Source organism: Salvelinus fontinalis, unplaced genomic scaffold (assembly GCF_029448725.1).
Source record: "Salvelinus fontinalis isolate EN_2023a unplaced genomic scaffold, ASM2944872v1 scaffold_0001, whole genome shotgun sequence".
Taxonomy (NCBI): domain Eukaryota; kingdom Metazoa; phylum Chordata; class Actinopteri; order Salmoniformes; family Salmonidae; genus Salvelinus; species Salvelinus fontinalis.
Genome location: NW_026600210.1, coordinates 1,133,118 through 1,149,927, shown reverse-complemented (window position 1 = coordinate 1,149,927; position 16,810 = coordinate 1,133,118). Strand labels below are relative to the sequence as shown.

Genomic DNA, 16,810 nt, shown 5'->3' with positions numbered 1-16,810 from the left:
CTAGTACACCACCACTAGAGGTAGGTTACAGGACTAGTACACACCACTAGAGGTAGGTTACAGGACTAGTACACCACCACTAGAGGTAGGTTACAGGACTAGTACACACCACCACTAGAGGTAGGTTACAGGACTAGTACACACCACCACTAGAGGTAGGTTACAGGACTAGTACACACCACCACTAGAGGTAGGTTACAGGACTAGTACACACCACCACTAGAGGTAGGTTACAGGACTAGTACACACCACCACTAGAGGTAGGTTACAGGACTAGTACACCACCACTAGAGGTAGGTTACAGGACTAGTACACCACCACTAGAGGTAGGTTACAGGACTAGTACACCACCACTAGAGGTAGGTTACAGGACTAGTACACACCACCACTAGAGGTAGGTTACAGGACTAGTACACCACCACTAGAGGTAGGTTACAGGACTAGTACACCACCACTAGAGGTAGGTTACAGGACTAGTACAACCACCACTAGAGGTAGGTTACAGGACTAGTACACACCACCACTAGAGGTAGGTTACAGGACTAGTACACACCACTAGAGGTAGGTTACAGGACTAGTACACCACCACTAGAGGTAGGTTACAGGACTAGTACACCACCACTAGAGGTAGGTTACAGGACTAGTACACACCACCACTAGAGGTAGGTTACAGGACTAGTACACCACCACTAGAGGTAGGTTACAGGACTAGTACACCACCACTAGAGGTAGGTTACAGGACTAGTACACCACCACTAGAGGTAGGTTACAGGACTAGTACACACCACCACTAGAGGTAGGTTACAGGACTAGTACACACCACCACTAGAGGTAGGTTACAGGACTAGTACACACCACCACTAGAGGTAGGTTACAGGACTAGTACACACCACCACTAGAGGTAGGTTACAGGACTAGTACACACCACCACTAGAGGTAGGTTACAGGACTAGTACACCACCACTAGAGGTAGGTTACAGGACTATTACACACCACCACTAGAGGTAGGTTACAGGACTAGTACACCACTAGAGGTAGGTTACAGGACTAGTACACTTCACCACTAGAGGTAGGTTACAGGACTAGTACACACCACTAGAGGTAGGTTACAGGACTAGTACACCACCACTAGAGGTAGGTTACAGGACTAGTACACACCACTAGAGGTAGGTTACAGGACTAGTACACCACCACTAGAGGTAGGTTACAGGACTAGTACACACCACCACTAGAGGTAGGTTACAGGACTAGTACACACCACCACTAGAGGTAGGTTACAGGACTAGTACACACCACCACTAGAGGTAGGTTACAGGACTAGTACACACCACCACTAGAGGTAGGTTACAGGACTAGTACACACCACCACTAGAGGTAGGTTACAGGACTAGTACACACCACCACTAGAGGTAGGTTACAGGACTAGTACACACCACCACTAGAGGTAGGTTACAGGACTAGTACACACCACCACTAGAGGTAGGTTACAGGACTAGTACACCACTAGAGGTAGGTTACAGGACTAGTACACCACCACTAGAGGTAGGTTACAGGACTAGTACACACCACCACTAGAGGTAGGTTACAGGACTAGTACACCACTAGAGGTAGGTTACAGGACTAGTACACCACTAGAGGTAGGTTACAGGACTAGTACACCACCACTAGAGGTAGGTTACAGGACTAGTACACACCACCACTAGAGGTAGGTTACAGGACTAGTACACCACTAGAGGTAGGTTACAGGACTAGTACACACCACCACTAGAGGTAGGTTACAGGACTAGTACACACCACCACTAGAGGTAGGTTACAGGACTAGTACACACCACCACTAGAGGTAGGTTACAGGACTAGTACACACCACCACTAGAGGTAGGTTACAGGACTAGTACACCACTAGAGGTAGGTTACAGGACTAGTACACCACCACTAGAGGTAGGTTACAGGACTAGTACACACCACCACTAGAGGTAGGTTACAGGACTAGTACACCACCACTAGAGGTAGGTTACAGGACTAGTACACACCACTAGAGGTAGGTTACAGGACTAGTACACACCACTAGAGGTAGGTTACAGGACTAGTACACACCACTAGAGGTAGGTTACAGGACTAGTACACACCACCACTAGAGGTAGGTTACAGGACTAGTACACACCACCACTAGAGGTAGGTTACAGGACAAGTACACACCACTAGAGGTAGGTTACAGGACTAGTACACACCACCACTAGAGGTAGGTTACAGGACTAGTACACACCACCACTAGAGGTAGGTTACAGGACTAGTACTCCAATAGAGGTAGGTTACAGGACTAGTACACCACCACTAGAGGTAGGTTACAGGACTAGTACACACCACTAGAGGTAGGTTACAGGACTAGTACACCACCACTAGAGGTAGGTTACAGGACTAGTACACACCACCACTAGAGGTAGGTTGCAGGACTAGTACACCACCACTAGAGGTAGGTTACAGGACTAGTACACCACCACTAGAGGTAGGTTACAGGACTAGTACACCACCACTAGAGGTAGGTTACAGGACTAGTACACACCACCACTAGAGGTAGGTTACAGGACTAGTACACACCACCACTAGAGGTAGGTTACAGGACTAGTACACACCACCACTAGAGGTAGGTTACAGGACTAGTACACACCACCACTAGAGGTAGGTTACAGGACTAGTACACACCACCACTAGAGGTAGGTTACAGGACTAGTACACCACCACTAGAGGTAGGTTACAGGACTATTACACACCACCACTAGAGGTAGGTTGCAGGACGAGTACACCACTAGAGGTAGGTTACAGGACTAGTACACACCACCACTAGAGGTAGGTTACAGGACTAGTACACACCACTAGAGGTAGGTTACAGGACTAGTACACCACCACTAGAGGTAGGTTACAGGACTAGTACACACCACTAGAGGTAGGTTACAGGACTAGTACACCACCACTAGAGGTAGGTTACAGGACTAGTACACACCACCACTAGAGGTAGGTTACAGGACTAGTACACACCACCACTAGAGGTAGGTTACAGGACTAGTACACACCACCACTAGAGGTAGGTTACAGGACTAGTACACACCACCACTAGAGGTAGGTTACAGGACTAGTACACCACCACTAGAGATAGGTTACAGGACTAGTACACACCACCACTAGAGGTAGATTACAGGACTAGTACACACCACCACTAGAGGTAGGTTACAGGACTAGTACACCACCACTAGAGATAGGTTACAGGACTAGTACACACCACCACTAGAGGTAGGTTACAGGACTAGTACACACCACCACTAGAGGTAGGTTACAGGACTAGTACACACCACCACTAGAGGTAGGTTACAGGACTAGTACACACCACCACTAGAGGTAGGTTACAGGACTAGTACACCACTAGAGGTAGGTTACAGGACTAGTACACCACCACTAGAGGTAGGTTACAGGACTAGTACACACCACCACTAGAGGTAGGTTACAGGACTAGTACACACCTCCACTAGAGGTAGGTTACAGGACTAGTACACACCACCACTAGAGGTAGGTTACTGGACTAGTACACCACTAGAGGTAGGTTACAGGACTAGTACACCACCACTAGAGGTAGGTTACAGGACTAGTACACACCACCACTAGAGGTAGGTTACAGGACTAGTACACACCACCACTAGAGGTAGGTTACAGGACTAGTACACCACTAGAGGTAGGTTACAGGACTAGTACACACCACTAGAGGTAGGTTACAGGACTAGTACACCACCACTAGAGGTAGGTTAAAGGACTAGTACACACCACCACTAGAGGTAGGTTACAGGACTAGTACACCACCACTAGAGGTAGGTTACAGGACTAGTACACCACCACTAGAGGTAGGTTACAGGACTAGTACACCACCACTAGAGGTAGGTTACAGGACTAGTACACACCACCACTAGAGGTAGGTTACAGGACTAGTACACACCACCACTAGAGGTAGGTTACAGGACTAGTACACACCACCACTAGAGGTAGGTTACAGGACTAGTACACACCACCACTAGAGGTAGGTTACAGGACTAGTACACACCACCACTAGAGGTAGGTTACAGGACTAGTACACCACCACTAGAGGTAGGTTACAGGACTAGTACACACCACCACTAGAGGTAGGTTACAGGACTAGTACACCACTAGAGGTAGGTTACAGGACTAGTACACTTCACCACTAGAGGTAGGTTACAGGACTAGTACACACCACTAGAGGTAGGTTACAGGACTAGTACACCACCACTAGAGGTAGGTTACAGGACTAGTACACACCACTAGAGGTAGGTTACAGGACTAGTACACCACCACTAGAGGTAGGTTACAGGACTAGTACACACCACCACTAGAGGTAGGTTACAGGACTAGTACACACCACCACTAGAGGTAGGTTACAGGACTAGTACACACCACCACTAGAGGTAGGTTACAGGACTAGTACACACCACCACTAGAGGTAGGTTACAGGACTAGTACACACCACCACTAGAGGTAGGTTACAGGACTATTACACACCACCACTAGAGGTAGGTTACAGGACTAGTACACACCACCACTAGAGGTAGGTTACAGGACTAGTACACACCACCACTAGAGGTAGGTTACAGGACTAGTACACCACTAGAGGTAGGTTACAGGACTAGTACACCACCACTAGAGGTAGGTTACAGGACTAGTACACACCACCACTAGAGGTAGGTTACAGGACTAGTACACCACTAGAGGTAGGTTACAGGACTAGTACACCACTAGAGGTAGGTTACAGGACTAGTACACCACCACTAGAGGTAGGTTACAGGACTAGTACACACCACCACTAGAGGTAGGTTACAGGACTAGTACACCACTAGAGGTAGGTTACAGGACTAGTACACACCACCACTAGAGGTAGGTTACAGGACTAGTACACACCACCACTAGAGGTAGGTTACAGGACTAGTACACACCACCACTAGAGGTAGGTTACAGGACTAGTACACACCACCACTAGAGGTAGGTTACAGGACTAGTACACCACTAGAGGTAGGTTACAGGACTAGTACACCACCACTAGAGGTAGGTTACAGGACTAGTACACACCACCACTAGAGGTAGGTTACAGGACTAGTACACCACCACTAGAGGTAGGTTACAGGACTAGTACACACCACTAGAGGTAGGTTACAGGACTAGTACACACCACTAGAGGTAGGTTACAGGACTAGTACACACCACTAGAGGTAGGTTACAGGACTAGTACACACCACCACTAGAGGTAGGTTACAGGACTAGTACACACCACCACTAGAGGTAGGTTACAGGACAAGTACACACCACTAGAGGTAGGTTACAGGACTAGTACACACCACCACTAGAGGTAGGTTACAGGACTAGTACACACCACCACTAGAGGTAGGTTACAGGACTAGTACTCCAATAGAGGTAGGTTACAGGACTAGTACACCACCACTAGAGGTAGGTTACAGGACTAGTACACACCACTAGAGGTAGGTTACAGGACTAGTACACCACCACTAGAGGTAGGTTACAGGACTAGTACACACCACCACTAGAGGTAGGTTGCAGGACTAGTACACCACCACTAGAGGTAGGTTACAGGACTAGTACACCACCACTAGAGGTAGGTTACAGGACTAGTACACCACCACTAGAGGTAGGTTACAGGACTAGTACACACCACCACTAGAGGTAGGTTACAGGACTATTACACACCACCACTAGAGGTAGGTTACAGGACTAGTACACACCACCACTAGAGGTAGGTTACAGGACTAGTACACACCACCACTAGAGGTAGGTTATAGGACTAGTACACACCACCACTAGAGGTAGGTTACAGGACTAGTACACCACCACTAGAGGTAGGTTACAGGACTATTACACACCACCACTAGAGGTAGGTTGCAGGACGAGTACACCACTAGAGGTAGGTTACAGGACTAGTACACACCACCACTAGAGGTAGGTTACAGGACTAGTACACACCACTAGAGGTAGGTTACAGGACTAGTACACCACCACTAGAGGTAGGTTACAGGACTAGTACACACCACTAGAGGTAGGTTACAGGACTAGTACACCACCACTAGAGGTAGGTTACAGGACTATTACACACCACCACTAGAGGTAGGTTACAGGACTAGTACACACCACCACTAGAGGTAGGTTACAGGACTAGTACACACCACCACTAGAGGTAGGTTACAGGACTAGTACACACCACCACTAGAGGTAGGTTACAGGACTAGTACACCACCACTAGAGATAGGTTACAGGACTAGTACACACCACCACTAGAGGTAGATTACAGGACTAGTACACACCACCACTAGAGGTAGGTTACAGGACTAGTACACCACCACTAGAGATAGGTTACAGGACTAGTACACACCACCACTAGAGGTAGGTTACAGGACTATTACACACCACCACTAGAGGTAGGTTACAGGACTAGTACACACCACCACTAGAGGTAGGTTACAGGACTAGTACACACCACCACTAGAGGTAGGTTACAGGACTAGTACACCACTAGAGGTAGGTTACAGGACTAGTACACCACCACTAGAGGTAGGTTACAGGACTAGTACACACCACCACTAGAGGTAGGTTACAGGACTAGTACACACCTCCACTAGAGGTAGGTTACAGGACTAGTACACACCACCACTAGAGGTAGGTTACTGGACTAGTACACCACTAGAGGTAGGTTACAGGACTAGTACACCACCACTAGAGGTAGGTTACAGGACTAGTACACACCACCACTAGAGGTAGGTTACAGGACTAGTACACACCACCACTAGAGGTAGGTTACAGGACTAGTACACCACTAGAGGTAGGTTACAGGACTAGTACACCACCACTAGAGGTAGGTTACAGGACTAGTACACACCACCACTAGAGGTAGGTTACAGGACTAGTACACACCTCCACTAGAGGTAGGTTACAGGACTAGTACACCACTACTAGAGGTAGGTTACAGGACTAGTACACCACCACTAGAGGTAGGTTACAGGACTAGTACACCACTAGAGATAGATTACAGGACTAGTACACACCACCACTAGAGGTAGGTTACAGGACTAGTACACCACTAGAGGTAGGTTACAGGACTAGTACACCACCACTAGAGGTAGGTTACAGGACTAGTACACCACCACTAGAGGTAGGTTACAGGACTAGTACACACCACCACTAGAGGTAGGTTACAGGACTAGTACACACCACCACTAGAGGTAGGTTACAGGACTAGTACACACCACCACTAGAGGTAGGTTACAGGACTAGTACACCACTAGAGGTAGGTTACAGGACTAGTACACACCACCACTAGAGGTAGGTTACAGGACTAGTACACACCACCACTAGAGGTAGGTTACAGGACTAGTACACCACTAGAGGTAGGTTACAGGACTAGTACACACCACCACTAGAGGTAGGTTACAGGACTAGTACACACCACCACTAGAGGTAGGTTACAGGACTAGTACACCACCACTAGAGGTAGGTTACAGGACTAGTACACCACCACTAGAGGTAGGTTACAGGACTAGTACACACCACCACTAGAGGTAGGTTACAGGACTAGTACACACCACCACTAGAGGTAGGTTACAGGACTAGTACACACCACCACTAGAGGTAGGTTACAGGACTAGTACACACCACCACTAGAGGTAGGTTACAGGACTAGTACACACCACCACTAGAGGTAGGTTACAGGACTAGTACACCACCACTAGAGGTAGGTTACAGGACTAGTACACACCACCACTAGAGGTAGATTACAGGACTAGTACACACCACCACTAGAGGTAGGTTACAGGACTAGTACACACCACCACTAGAGGTAGGTTACAGGACTAGTACACCACCACTAGAGGTAGGTTACAGGACTAGTACACCACTAGAGGTAGGTTACAGGACTAGTACACCACTAGAGGTAGGTTACAGGACTAGTACACCACCACTAGAGGTAGGTTACAGGACTAGTACACACCACCACTAGAGGTAGGTTACAGGACTAGTACACCACTAGAGGTAGGTTACAGGACTAGTACACACCACCACTAGAGGTAGGTTACAGGACTAGTACACACCATTAGAGGTAGGTTACAGGACTAGTACACACCACCACTAGAGGTAGGTTACAGGACTAGTACACCACCACTAGAGGTAGGTTACAGGACTAGTACACACCATTAGAGGTAGGTTACAGGACTAGTACACACCTTCCTCTGCGTCTCGGGCCTTCTTCTCGTCCTCGTCCTGCCTGGCACACTGCAGCATCATCCCACAGAAGGCCTTCATCACCGGGTGACTCTGACTCACTTCAATCTTTAGATAGTGAGCATAGCAACGATAGGCTGTTGGAGAGACACAGGGACAGAGAGTTAGGGAGATTAGAATCACTGGGCTAAAAGCAACACAACCTGGAGTTGAATCAAGATTGATCCAAAGCCTGTGACGGAGGTTATAATGTCTTATGTAGTCGTTATAAAGGCTTTATGAATGCATATGCTACAATTGGGGCCCACAATAAAGATTTACATCTTATACACATTTGCTTATAAGCAAGGACTGCCTCCAAAGCCTAAAACAGATGTTACGCCTTATGCAACAGTTATAAATGCATAAGGTAGACAACGTAGTGTTACCCAATATATTGTTTTTCTTTCAAAGCTATCCTACACAAGACCAGCACCATTTTAGTAATTTATCAGACGTTCTTATGCAGAGCAACTTACTTTTAGTAACTTTCATCTTCAGGTGGGACAACCACATATTACAGTCATAGTCATTAGACAGTTATTATTATTACATAGTCATAGTCAGTACAATACAGGAAATCTATCAAACTAAACTATTAAACTCATCAAAGTCAGAGCTAGAAGGGTAAAAAAAAGTCAACTGCAAGTTTTTTTGGGGGTGGGTGATCAGCTTGATCAGTATTTCAGGTTTTATTTCTTTCATCACATTCCCAGTGGGTCAGAAGTTTACATAGACTTAATTAGTATTTGGTAACATTGCCTTTAAATTGTTTAACTTGGGTCAAATGTTTCGGGTAGCCTTCCACAAGCTTCCCACAATAAGTTGAGTGAATTTTGGCCCATTCCACCTGACAGAGCTGTTGTAACTGAGTCAGGTTTGTAGGCCTCCTTGCTCGCACACACTTTTACAGTTCTGCCCACAAATTTTGTATAAGATTGAGGTCAGGACTTTGTGATGGCCACTCCAATATCTTGACCTTGATGTCCTTTTGCCACAACTTTGGAAGTATGCTTTGGGTCATTGTCCATTTTGAAGATCCATTTGCGACCAAGCTTTAACTTCCTGACTGATGTCTTGAGCTGTTGCTTCAATATATCCACATAATTTTCATACCTCATGATGCCATTTATTTTGTGAAGTGCACCAGTCCTTCCTGCAGCAAAGCACCCCCACAACATGATGCTGCCACCCCTGTGCTTCACAGTTGGGATGGTGCTCTTCGGCTTGCAAGCCTCCCCCTTTTTCCTCCAAACATAACGATGGTCATTATGGCCAAACAGTTCTATTTTTGTTTCATCAGACCAGAGGACATTTCTCCAAAAAGTACGATCTTTGTCCCCATGTGAAGTTGCAAACCGTAGTCTGGCATTTTTATGGCGGTTTTGGAGCAGTGGCTTCTTCCTTGCTGAGCGGCCTTTCAGGTTATGTCGATATAGGACTCGTTTTACTGTGGATATAGATACTTTTGTACCTGTTTCCTCCAGCATCTTCACAGGGTCCTTTGCTGTTGTTCTGGGATTGATTTACACTTTTCGCACCAAATTACGTTAATCTCTAGGAGACAGAACGCGTCTCCTTCCTGAGCGGTATGACGGCTGCGTGGTCCCATGGTGTTTATACTTGCGTACTATTGTTTGTACAGATGAATGTGGTACCTTCAGGCATTTGGAAATTGCTCCCAAGGATGAAACAGACTTGTGGAGGTCTAAAATTCTTTTTCTGAGGTCTTGGCTGATTTCTTTTGATTTTCCCATGATGTCAAGCAAAGAGGCACTGAGTTTGAAGGTAGGCCTTGAAATACATCCACAGGTACACCTCCATTTGACTCAAATGATGTCAATTAGCCTGTCAGAAGCTTCTAAAGCCATGACATAATCTTCTGGAATTTTCCAAGCTGTTTAAAGGCACAGTCAACTTAGTGTATGTAAACTTCTGACCCACTGGAATTGTGATACAGTGAATTATAAGTGAAATAATCTGTCCGTAAACAACTGTTGAAAAAATTACTTGTGTCATGCACAACGTAGATGTCCTAACCGACTTGCCAAAACTATAGTTTGTTAACAAGAAATTTGTCGAGTGGTTGAAAAACGAGTTTTAATGACTCCAACCTAAGTGTATGTAAACTTCCAACTTCAACTGTATATACAGTATATACATATCCTCTCCTTCCAGTTCTCTGCTGCCAATGACTGGAACGAACTACAAAAATCTCTGAAACTGGAAACACTTATCTCCCTCACTAGCTTTAAGCACCAGCTGTCAGAGCAGCTCATAGATTACTGCACCTGTACATAGCCTATCTATAATTTAGCCCAAACTACCTCTTCCCCTACTGTATTTATTTATTTTGCTCCTTTGCACCCCATTATTTCTATCTCTACTTTGCACCTTCTTCCACTGCAAATCAACCATTCCAGTGTTTTACTTGCTATATTGTATTTACTTCGCCACCATGGCCTTTTTTATATTTTTATTTTATAATATATTTTATTTGCCTTCACCTCCCTTATCTCACCTCACTTGCTCATATTGTATATAGACTTATTTTTCACCGTATTATTGACTGTATGTTTGTTATACTCCATGTGTAACTCTGTGTTGTTGTATGTGTCGAACTGCTTTGCTTTATCTTGGCCAGGTCGCAATTGTAAATGAGAACTTGTTCTCAACTTGCCTACCTGGTTAAATAAAGGTGAAATAAATAAATAAATAAATACAGTGCATTTTGTTATATTACAGCCTTATTCTAAAATCAATCAAATAGTTTTTTCCCTTATCAATCTACACACAATACCCCATAATGACAAAGCAAACACAGGTTTTTGCTGTGTTTGCAACTGAAATATCACATTTACGTATTCAGTACTTTGGCAGTGATGACGCTACAAGCTTGGCATACCTGTATTTGGGGAGTTTCTCCCATTTTTCTCTGCAAATTCTCTCAAGCTCTGTCAGGTTGGATGGCGAGCATCGCTGCACAGCTATTTTTAGGTCTCTCCAGAGATGTTCGATCAGGTTCAAGTCCGGGCTCTGGCTGGGCCACTCAAGGACATTCAGGGACCCTGAAGCCACTCCTGCATTGTCTTGGCTGTGTGCTTAGGGTCATTGTTCTGTTGGAAGGTGAACCTTCGCCCTAATCGGAGGTCCTGAGCGCTCTGGAGCTGGTTTTCATCAAGGATCTCTTTGTACTTTGCTCTGTTCATCTTTCCCTTGATCCTGACTAGTCTCCCAGTCCCTGCCGCTGAAAAACATCCCCACAGCATGATGCTGCCACCACCATGCTTCACCGTAGGGATGGTGCCAGGTTTCCTTCAGACGTGACACTTGGCATTCAGGCCAAAGAGTTCAATCTTGGTTTCATCAGATCAGAGAATCTTGTTTCTCATGGTCTGAGAGTCTTTAGTTGCCTTTTGGCAAACTCCAAGTGGGCTGTCATGTGCCTTCTATCATAAAGGCCTAATTGGTGAACTGCTGCAGAGATTGTTGTCCTTCTGGAAGGTTCTCCCATCTCCAAAGAGGAACTCTGGAGCTCTGTCAGAGTAACCATCGGGTTCTTGGTCACCTCCCTGACCAGTTCTTGGTCACCTCCCTGACCAAGGCCCTTCTCCACCGATTCCTCAGTTTGGCCGGTCGGCCAGCTCTAGGAAGAGTCTTCGGGGTTTCAAACTTCTTCCATTTAAGAATGATGGAGGCCACTGTGTTTTTGGGGACCTTCAATGCTGCAGACATTTTATGGCTCCTTTCTCTGTGTCTCGACACAATCCTTTCTTTGAGCTCTTGCGGGAAAATTCCTTCGACCTCATGTCTTGGTTTTTGCTCTGGCATGCACATTCAACTGTGGGACCTTATATAGACAGATTTGTGCCTTTCCAAATCATGTCCAATCAATTGAATTTACCACAGGTGAACTCCAATCAAGTTGTAGAAACATATCAAGGATGATCAATGGAAACAGGATGCACCTGAGTTCAATTTCGAGTCCCATAGCAAAGGGTCTGAATATAAGGCATTTCTGTTTTGACTCTTAATACATTAGCTAAATTTTCTAAAAAACAGTTTTTACCTTGTCATCATGGGGTATTGTGATGTCATCCTGGGGTATTGTGATGTCATCATGGGGTATTGTGATGTCATCATGGGGTATTGTGTGTAGATTGATGACGAATTTGTTTTATTTAATCCATTTTAGAATAATGCTATAATGTAACAAAATGTGGAAGGAATCAAGGGGTCTGAATCCTGGGCTGGGTCCCTGATGGAACCCTATTCCCTATGTAGTGCACTACTTTACATCAGAGCCCTATGGCACTCTATTCCCTATATAGTGCACTACTATAGACCAGAGCCCTATTCCCTATATAGTGCACTACTTTAGACCAGAGCCCTATGGAACCCTATTCCCTATATAGTGCACTACTTTAGACCAGAGCCCTATGGAACACTATTCCCTATATAGTGCACTACTTTAGACCAGAGCCCTATGGAACCCTATTCCCTATATAGTGCACTACTTTAGACCAGAGCTCTATGGAACCCTATTCCCTATATAGTGCACTACTTTAGATCAGAGCCCTATGGCACTCTATTCCCTATATAGTGCACTACTATAGACCAGAACCCTATTCCCTATATAGTGCACTACTTTAGACCAGAGCCCTATGGAACCCTATTCCCTATATAGTGCACTACTTTGGACCAGAGCCCTATGGAACCCTATTCCCTATATAGTGCACTACTTTGGACCAGAGCCCTATGGAACCCTATTCCCTATATAGTACACTACTTTGGACCAGAGCCCTATGGAACCCTATTCCCTATATAGTGCACTACTTTAGACCAGAGCCCTATTCCCTATATAGTGAACTACTTTAGACCAGAGACCTATGGAAATAGGGTGCTATTTGGGACGTGTCATAGCTGCAGCATTTTCTGAGATCGGACTGCAATCACAATGCTGTTGGCAACGCACAGGGATACCGGCTTCACAGACTAGAGAATCAGGGTATGAGGTTTCCGCTTCCAGCGTGGTGAAGTGGAGGAGTCAACTATTGGAATGGGCCCTGGTCACAAGTAGTGCACTATTACGGGAACAGGATGCCACTTGGGACACATCCTATTTCTGTCCTCAAAGTGGGAACTCTATAAATGCATTTATTCATTTATTCAGAGAAAATTGGTCCATTTTACTTAACACTCTGGTGAGAGAATCCTTAAGGGACAAGAGAGAGAGAAAAAACATATCAAAGGTGAAAATAACCGGGAGAAAACGACTTCTGGCCATTAGGCCTACATATTGGTTCAAATAATATAATTGTTTGTCTGAAACTAGATACAATGTCTTCTCGTTAGAGAATTGTAACACTAACTGGTGAAATCTGTCCATGCCTTTAGTGGTTAGCACTAGTTCTTAGCACAGGAAGCTGCTGAGGCTCATAATGGCCAGAACGGCGCAAATGGAATGGCATCAAACACATGGAAACCACGTGTTCGACGTATTTGATACCGTTCCACACGTTCCGCTCCAGTCATTACCACGAGCCGGTCCTCCTCCAATGAATCTGCCCCCAACCTCCTCCTGTGGTTCTTAGTGGTTGCACACATTAAAACACTAAACTTACAGGGTTAAGAGGTTTTGATGGGAGTCATTCCCTCCTCAGACAGCACAAGGAAGTGGATGTCACGTTCCTGACCTGTTTTCTCTTGTTTTTGTATGTGTTTAGTTGGTCAGGGCGTGAGTTGGGGTGGGCATTCTATGTTATGTGTTTCTATGTGTAGGTTCATTGTCATTTAGCCTGATATGGTTCTCAATCAGGGACAGGTGTTTTACGTTTCCTCTGATTGAGAACCATATTAAGGTAGGTTGTTCACACTGTTTGTTTGTGGGTGGTTGTCTTCCGTGTCCGTTTGTCTACCACACGGGACTGTTTCGTTTGTCATTCAAGTATGTAGTCTGTTCCTGTTCGTGCGTTCTTCGTCTATTGTAAGTTCTCAAGTCAGGTCTGTCTACATCGTTTATTAGTTTTGTAGTCTGTTAAAGTGTTTGTGTTTCGTCTTACTTTATTAAAACTCATTATGTCAAACTATCACGCTGCGCATTGGTCCTCTGATCCTTCTCGCCTCTCCTCGTCTGAGGAGGAGGACGAAGTAGACGATCGTTACAGTGGATTTCAAAACCCAACATCTCAGAATGTTCTGAAATCGTTTCTGTAGTTAGAAACAGATACGCACCCCTGAAACATTTTGATGAAATATAATTTAATCACTGAGAAGGTTAGCTAATTGATTGCATTCAAATTGGCCATGTCAATTTATAGGATTCATATAGTATTCAATAAATATAGTACCAAACATCCTAAGAAGATGTGAGAATGACTTTATGAAACTAAATAGAATGTAGTAGATGGAATGTAGATGTAGTAGTTAAATGGGCTCTGTCCAGAAACAACCCCTAGCCCCTTTCCCCTTATAGAGCTCTGAGAGGATTGGACAGGTACAAGTCCAGACTAGGGGGTAGGAGATCTGAGAGGATTGGCAGGTACACATCCAGACTAGGGGGTAGGAGATCTGCGAGGATTGGACAGGTACAAGTCCAGACTAGGGGGTAGGAGATCTGAGAGGATTGGACAGGGATAAGTCCAGACTAGGGGGTAGGAGATCTGAGAGGATTGGACAGGGATAAGTCCAGACTAGGGGGTAGGAGATCTGAGAGGATTGGACAGGTACTAGTCCAGACTAGGGGGTAGGAGATCTGAGAGGATTGGACAAGGACAACTCCAGACTAGGGGATAGGAGATCTGAGAGGATTGGACAGGGATACGTCCAGACTAGGGGGTAGGAGATCTGAGAGGATTGGACAAGGACAACTCCAGACTAGGAGGTAGGAGATCTGAGAGGATTGGACAGGGATAAATCCAGACTAGGGGGTAGGAGATCTGAGAGGATTGGACAGGGACAAGTCCAGACTAGGGGGTAGGAGATCTGAGAGGATTGGACAGGTACACGTCCAGAATAGGAGGTAGGAGATCTGAGAGGATTAGACAGGGATAAGTCCAGACTAGGGGGTAGGAGATCTGAGAGGATTGGACAGGGATAAGTCCAGACTAGGGGGTAGGAGATCTGAGAGGACTGGACAAGGACAAGTCCAGACTAGGGGGTAGGAGATCTGAGAGGATTGGACTAGGACAGGGACAAGTCCAGACTAGGAGGTAGGAGATCTGAGAGGATTGGACAGGTACAAGTCCAGACTAGGGGGGAGGAGATCTGAGAGGATTGGACAGGGATAAGTCCAGAATAGGGGGTAGGAGATCTGAGAGGATTGGACAGGTACAAGTCCAGACTAGGAGGTAGGAGATCTGAGAGTATTGGACAGGGACAAGTCCAGACTAGGCGGTAGGAGATCTGAGAGGATTGGACAGGGATAAGTCCAGACTAGGGGGACGGAGATCTGAGAGGACAAGGACAGGGACAAGTCCAGACTAGGAGGTAGGAGATCTGAGAGGATTGGACAGGGATAAGTCCAGACTAGGAGGTAGGATATCTGAGAGGATTGGACAGGGACAAGTCCAGACTAGGAGGTAGGAGATCTGAGAGGATTGGACAGGGACAGGGACAAGTCCAGACTAGGACAAGGACAGGGGTTGTTTCCCGGACATGGGTTAGATCACCTGTGTGAACTCCAGATAAACACAAAAGGGTCCCAGTGACTCACCGGGGTCAAAGGTCTCTACATTGCGGTTGAGGAGGCTGATGTCCATGCGTCCCAGGTGGACGATATTGAACAGGGCCGTGATGACCAGCCGCCACACCCCCAGCACCACGCCAATCAGAACGTTGACGGGGAACAAGAGGTAGGTCAGCAGGAAGAGACTACCCCTAGGAGAGAGACACAGAGTCAACAATCTAACCCCTACCCCTAGGAGAGAGACACAGAGTCAACAATCTAACCCCTACCCCTAGGAGAGAGACACAGAGTCAACAATCTAACACCTACCCCTAGGAGAGAGACACAGAGTCAACAATCTAACCCCTACCCCTAGGAGAGAGACACAGAGTCAACAATCTAACCTATCTGTACCTGCCACCAATAAGAAATTCATGTCCACACCTGGCACCAATAATAAACTAATGTCTACACCTGGCACCAATAAGAAACTAATGTCTACACCGGGAACCAATAAGAAACTAATGTCTACACCGGGAACCAATAAGAAACTAATGTCTACACCGGGAACCAATAAGAAACTAATGTCTACACCGGGAACCAATAAGAAACTAATGTCTACACCGGGAACCAATAAGAAACTAATGTCTACACTGGGAACCAATAAGAAACTAATGTCTACACCTGGAACCAATAAGAAACTAATGTTTACACCGGGAACCAATAAGAAACTAATGTCTACACCGGGAACCAATAAGAAACTAATGTCTACACCTGGAACCAATAAGAAACTAATGTCTACACTGGGAACCAATAAGAAACTAATGTCTA

At 45.8% G+C, this 16,810-nt stretch overlaps 1 protein-coding gene across 1 annotated transcript in view; it reads right to left on the bottom strand.

The window, feature by feature from the left end:
* The window catches only part of LOC129841801 (receptor for retinol uptake stra6-like), a 113,096-nt gene that overhangs the window by 32,989 nt on the left and 63,297 nt on the right, over window positions 1-16,810 (bottom strand). Inside the window, exons 15-16 of the mRNA XM_055910022.1 lie at window positions 16,028-16,191; window positions 8,277-8,411 (exon numbers count right to left, since the gene is read on the bottom strand). Of these exons, the coding sequence (XP_055765997.1) occupies window positions 8,277-8,411; window positions 16,028-16,191 (299 nt within the window). The remainder of the gene's footprint in view (window positions 1-8,276; window positions 8,412-16,027; window positions 16,192-16,810) is intronic.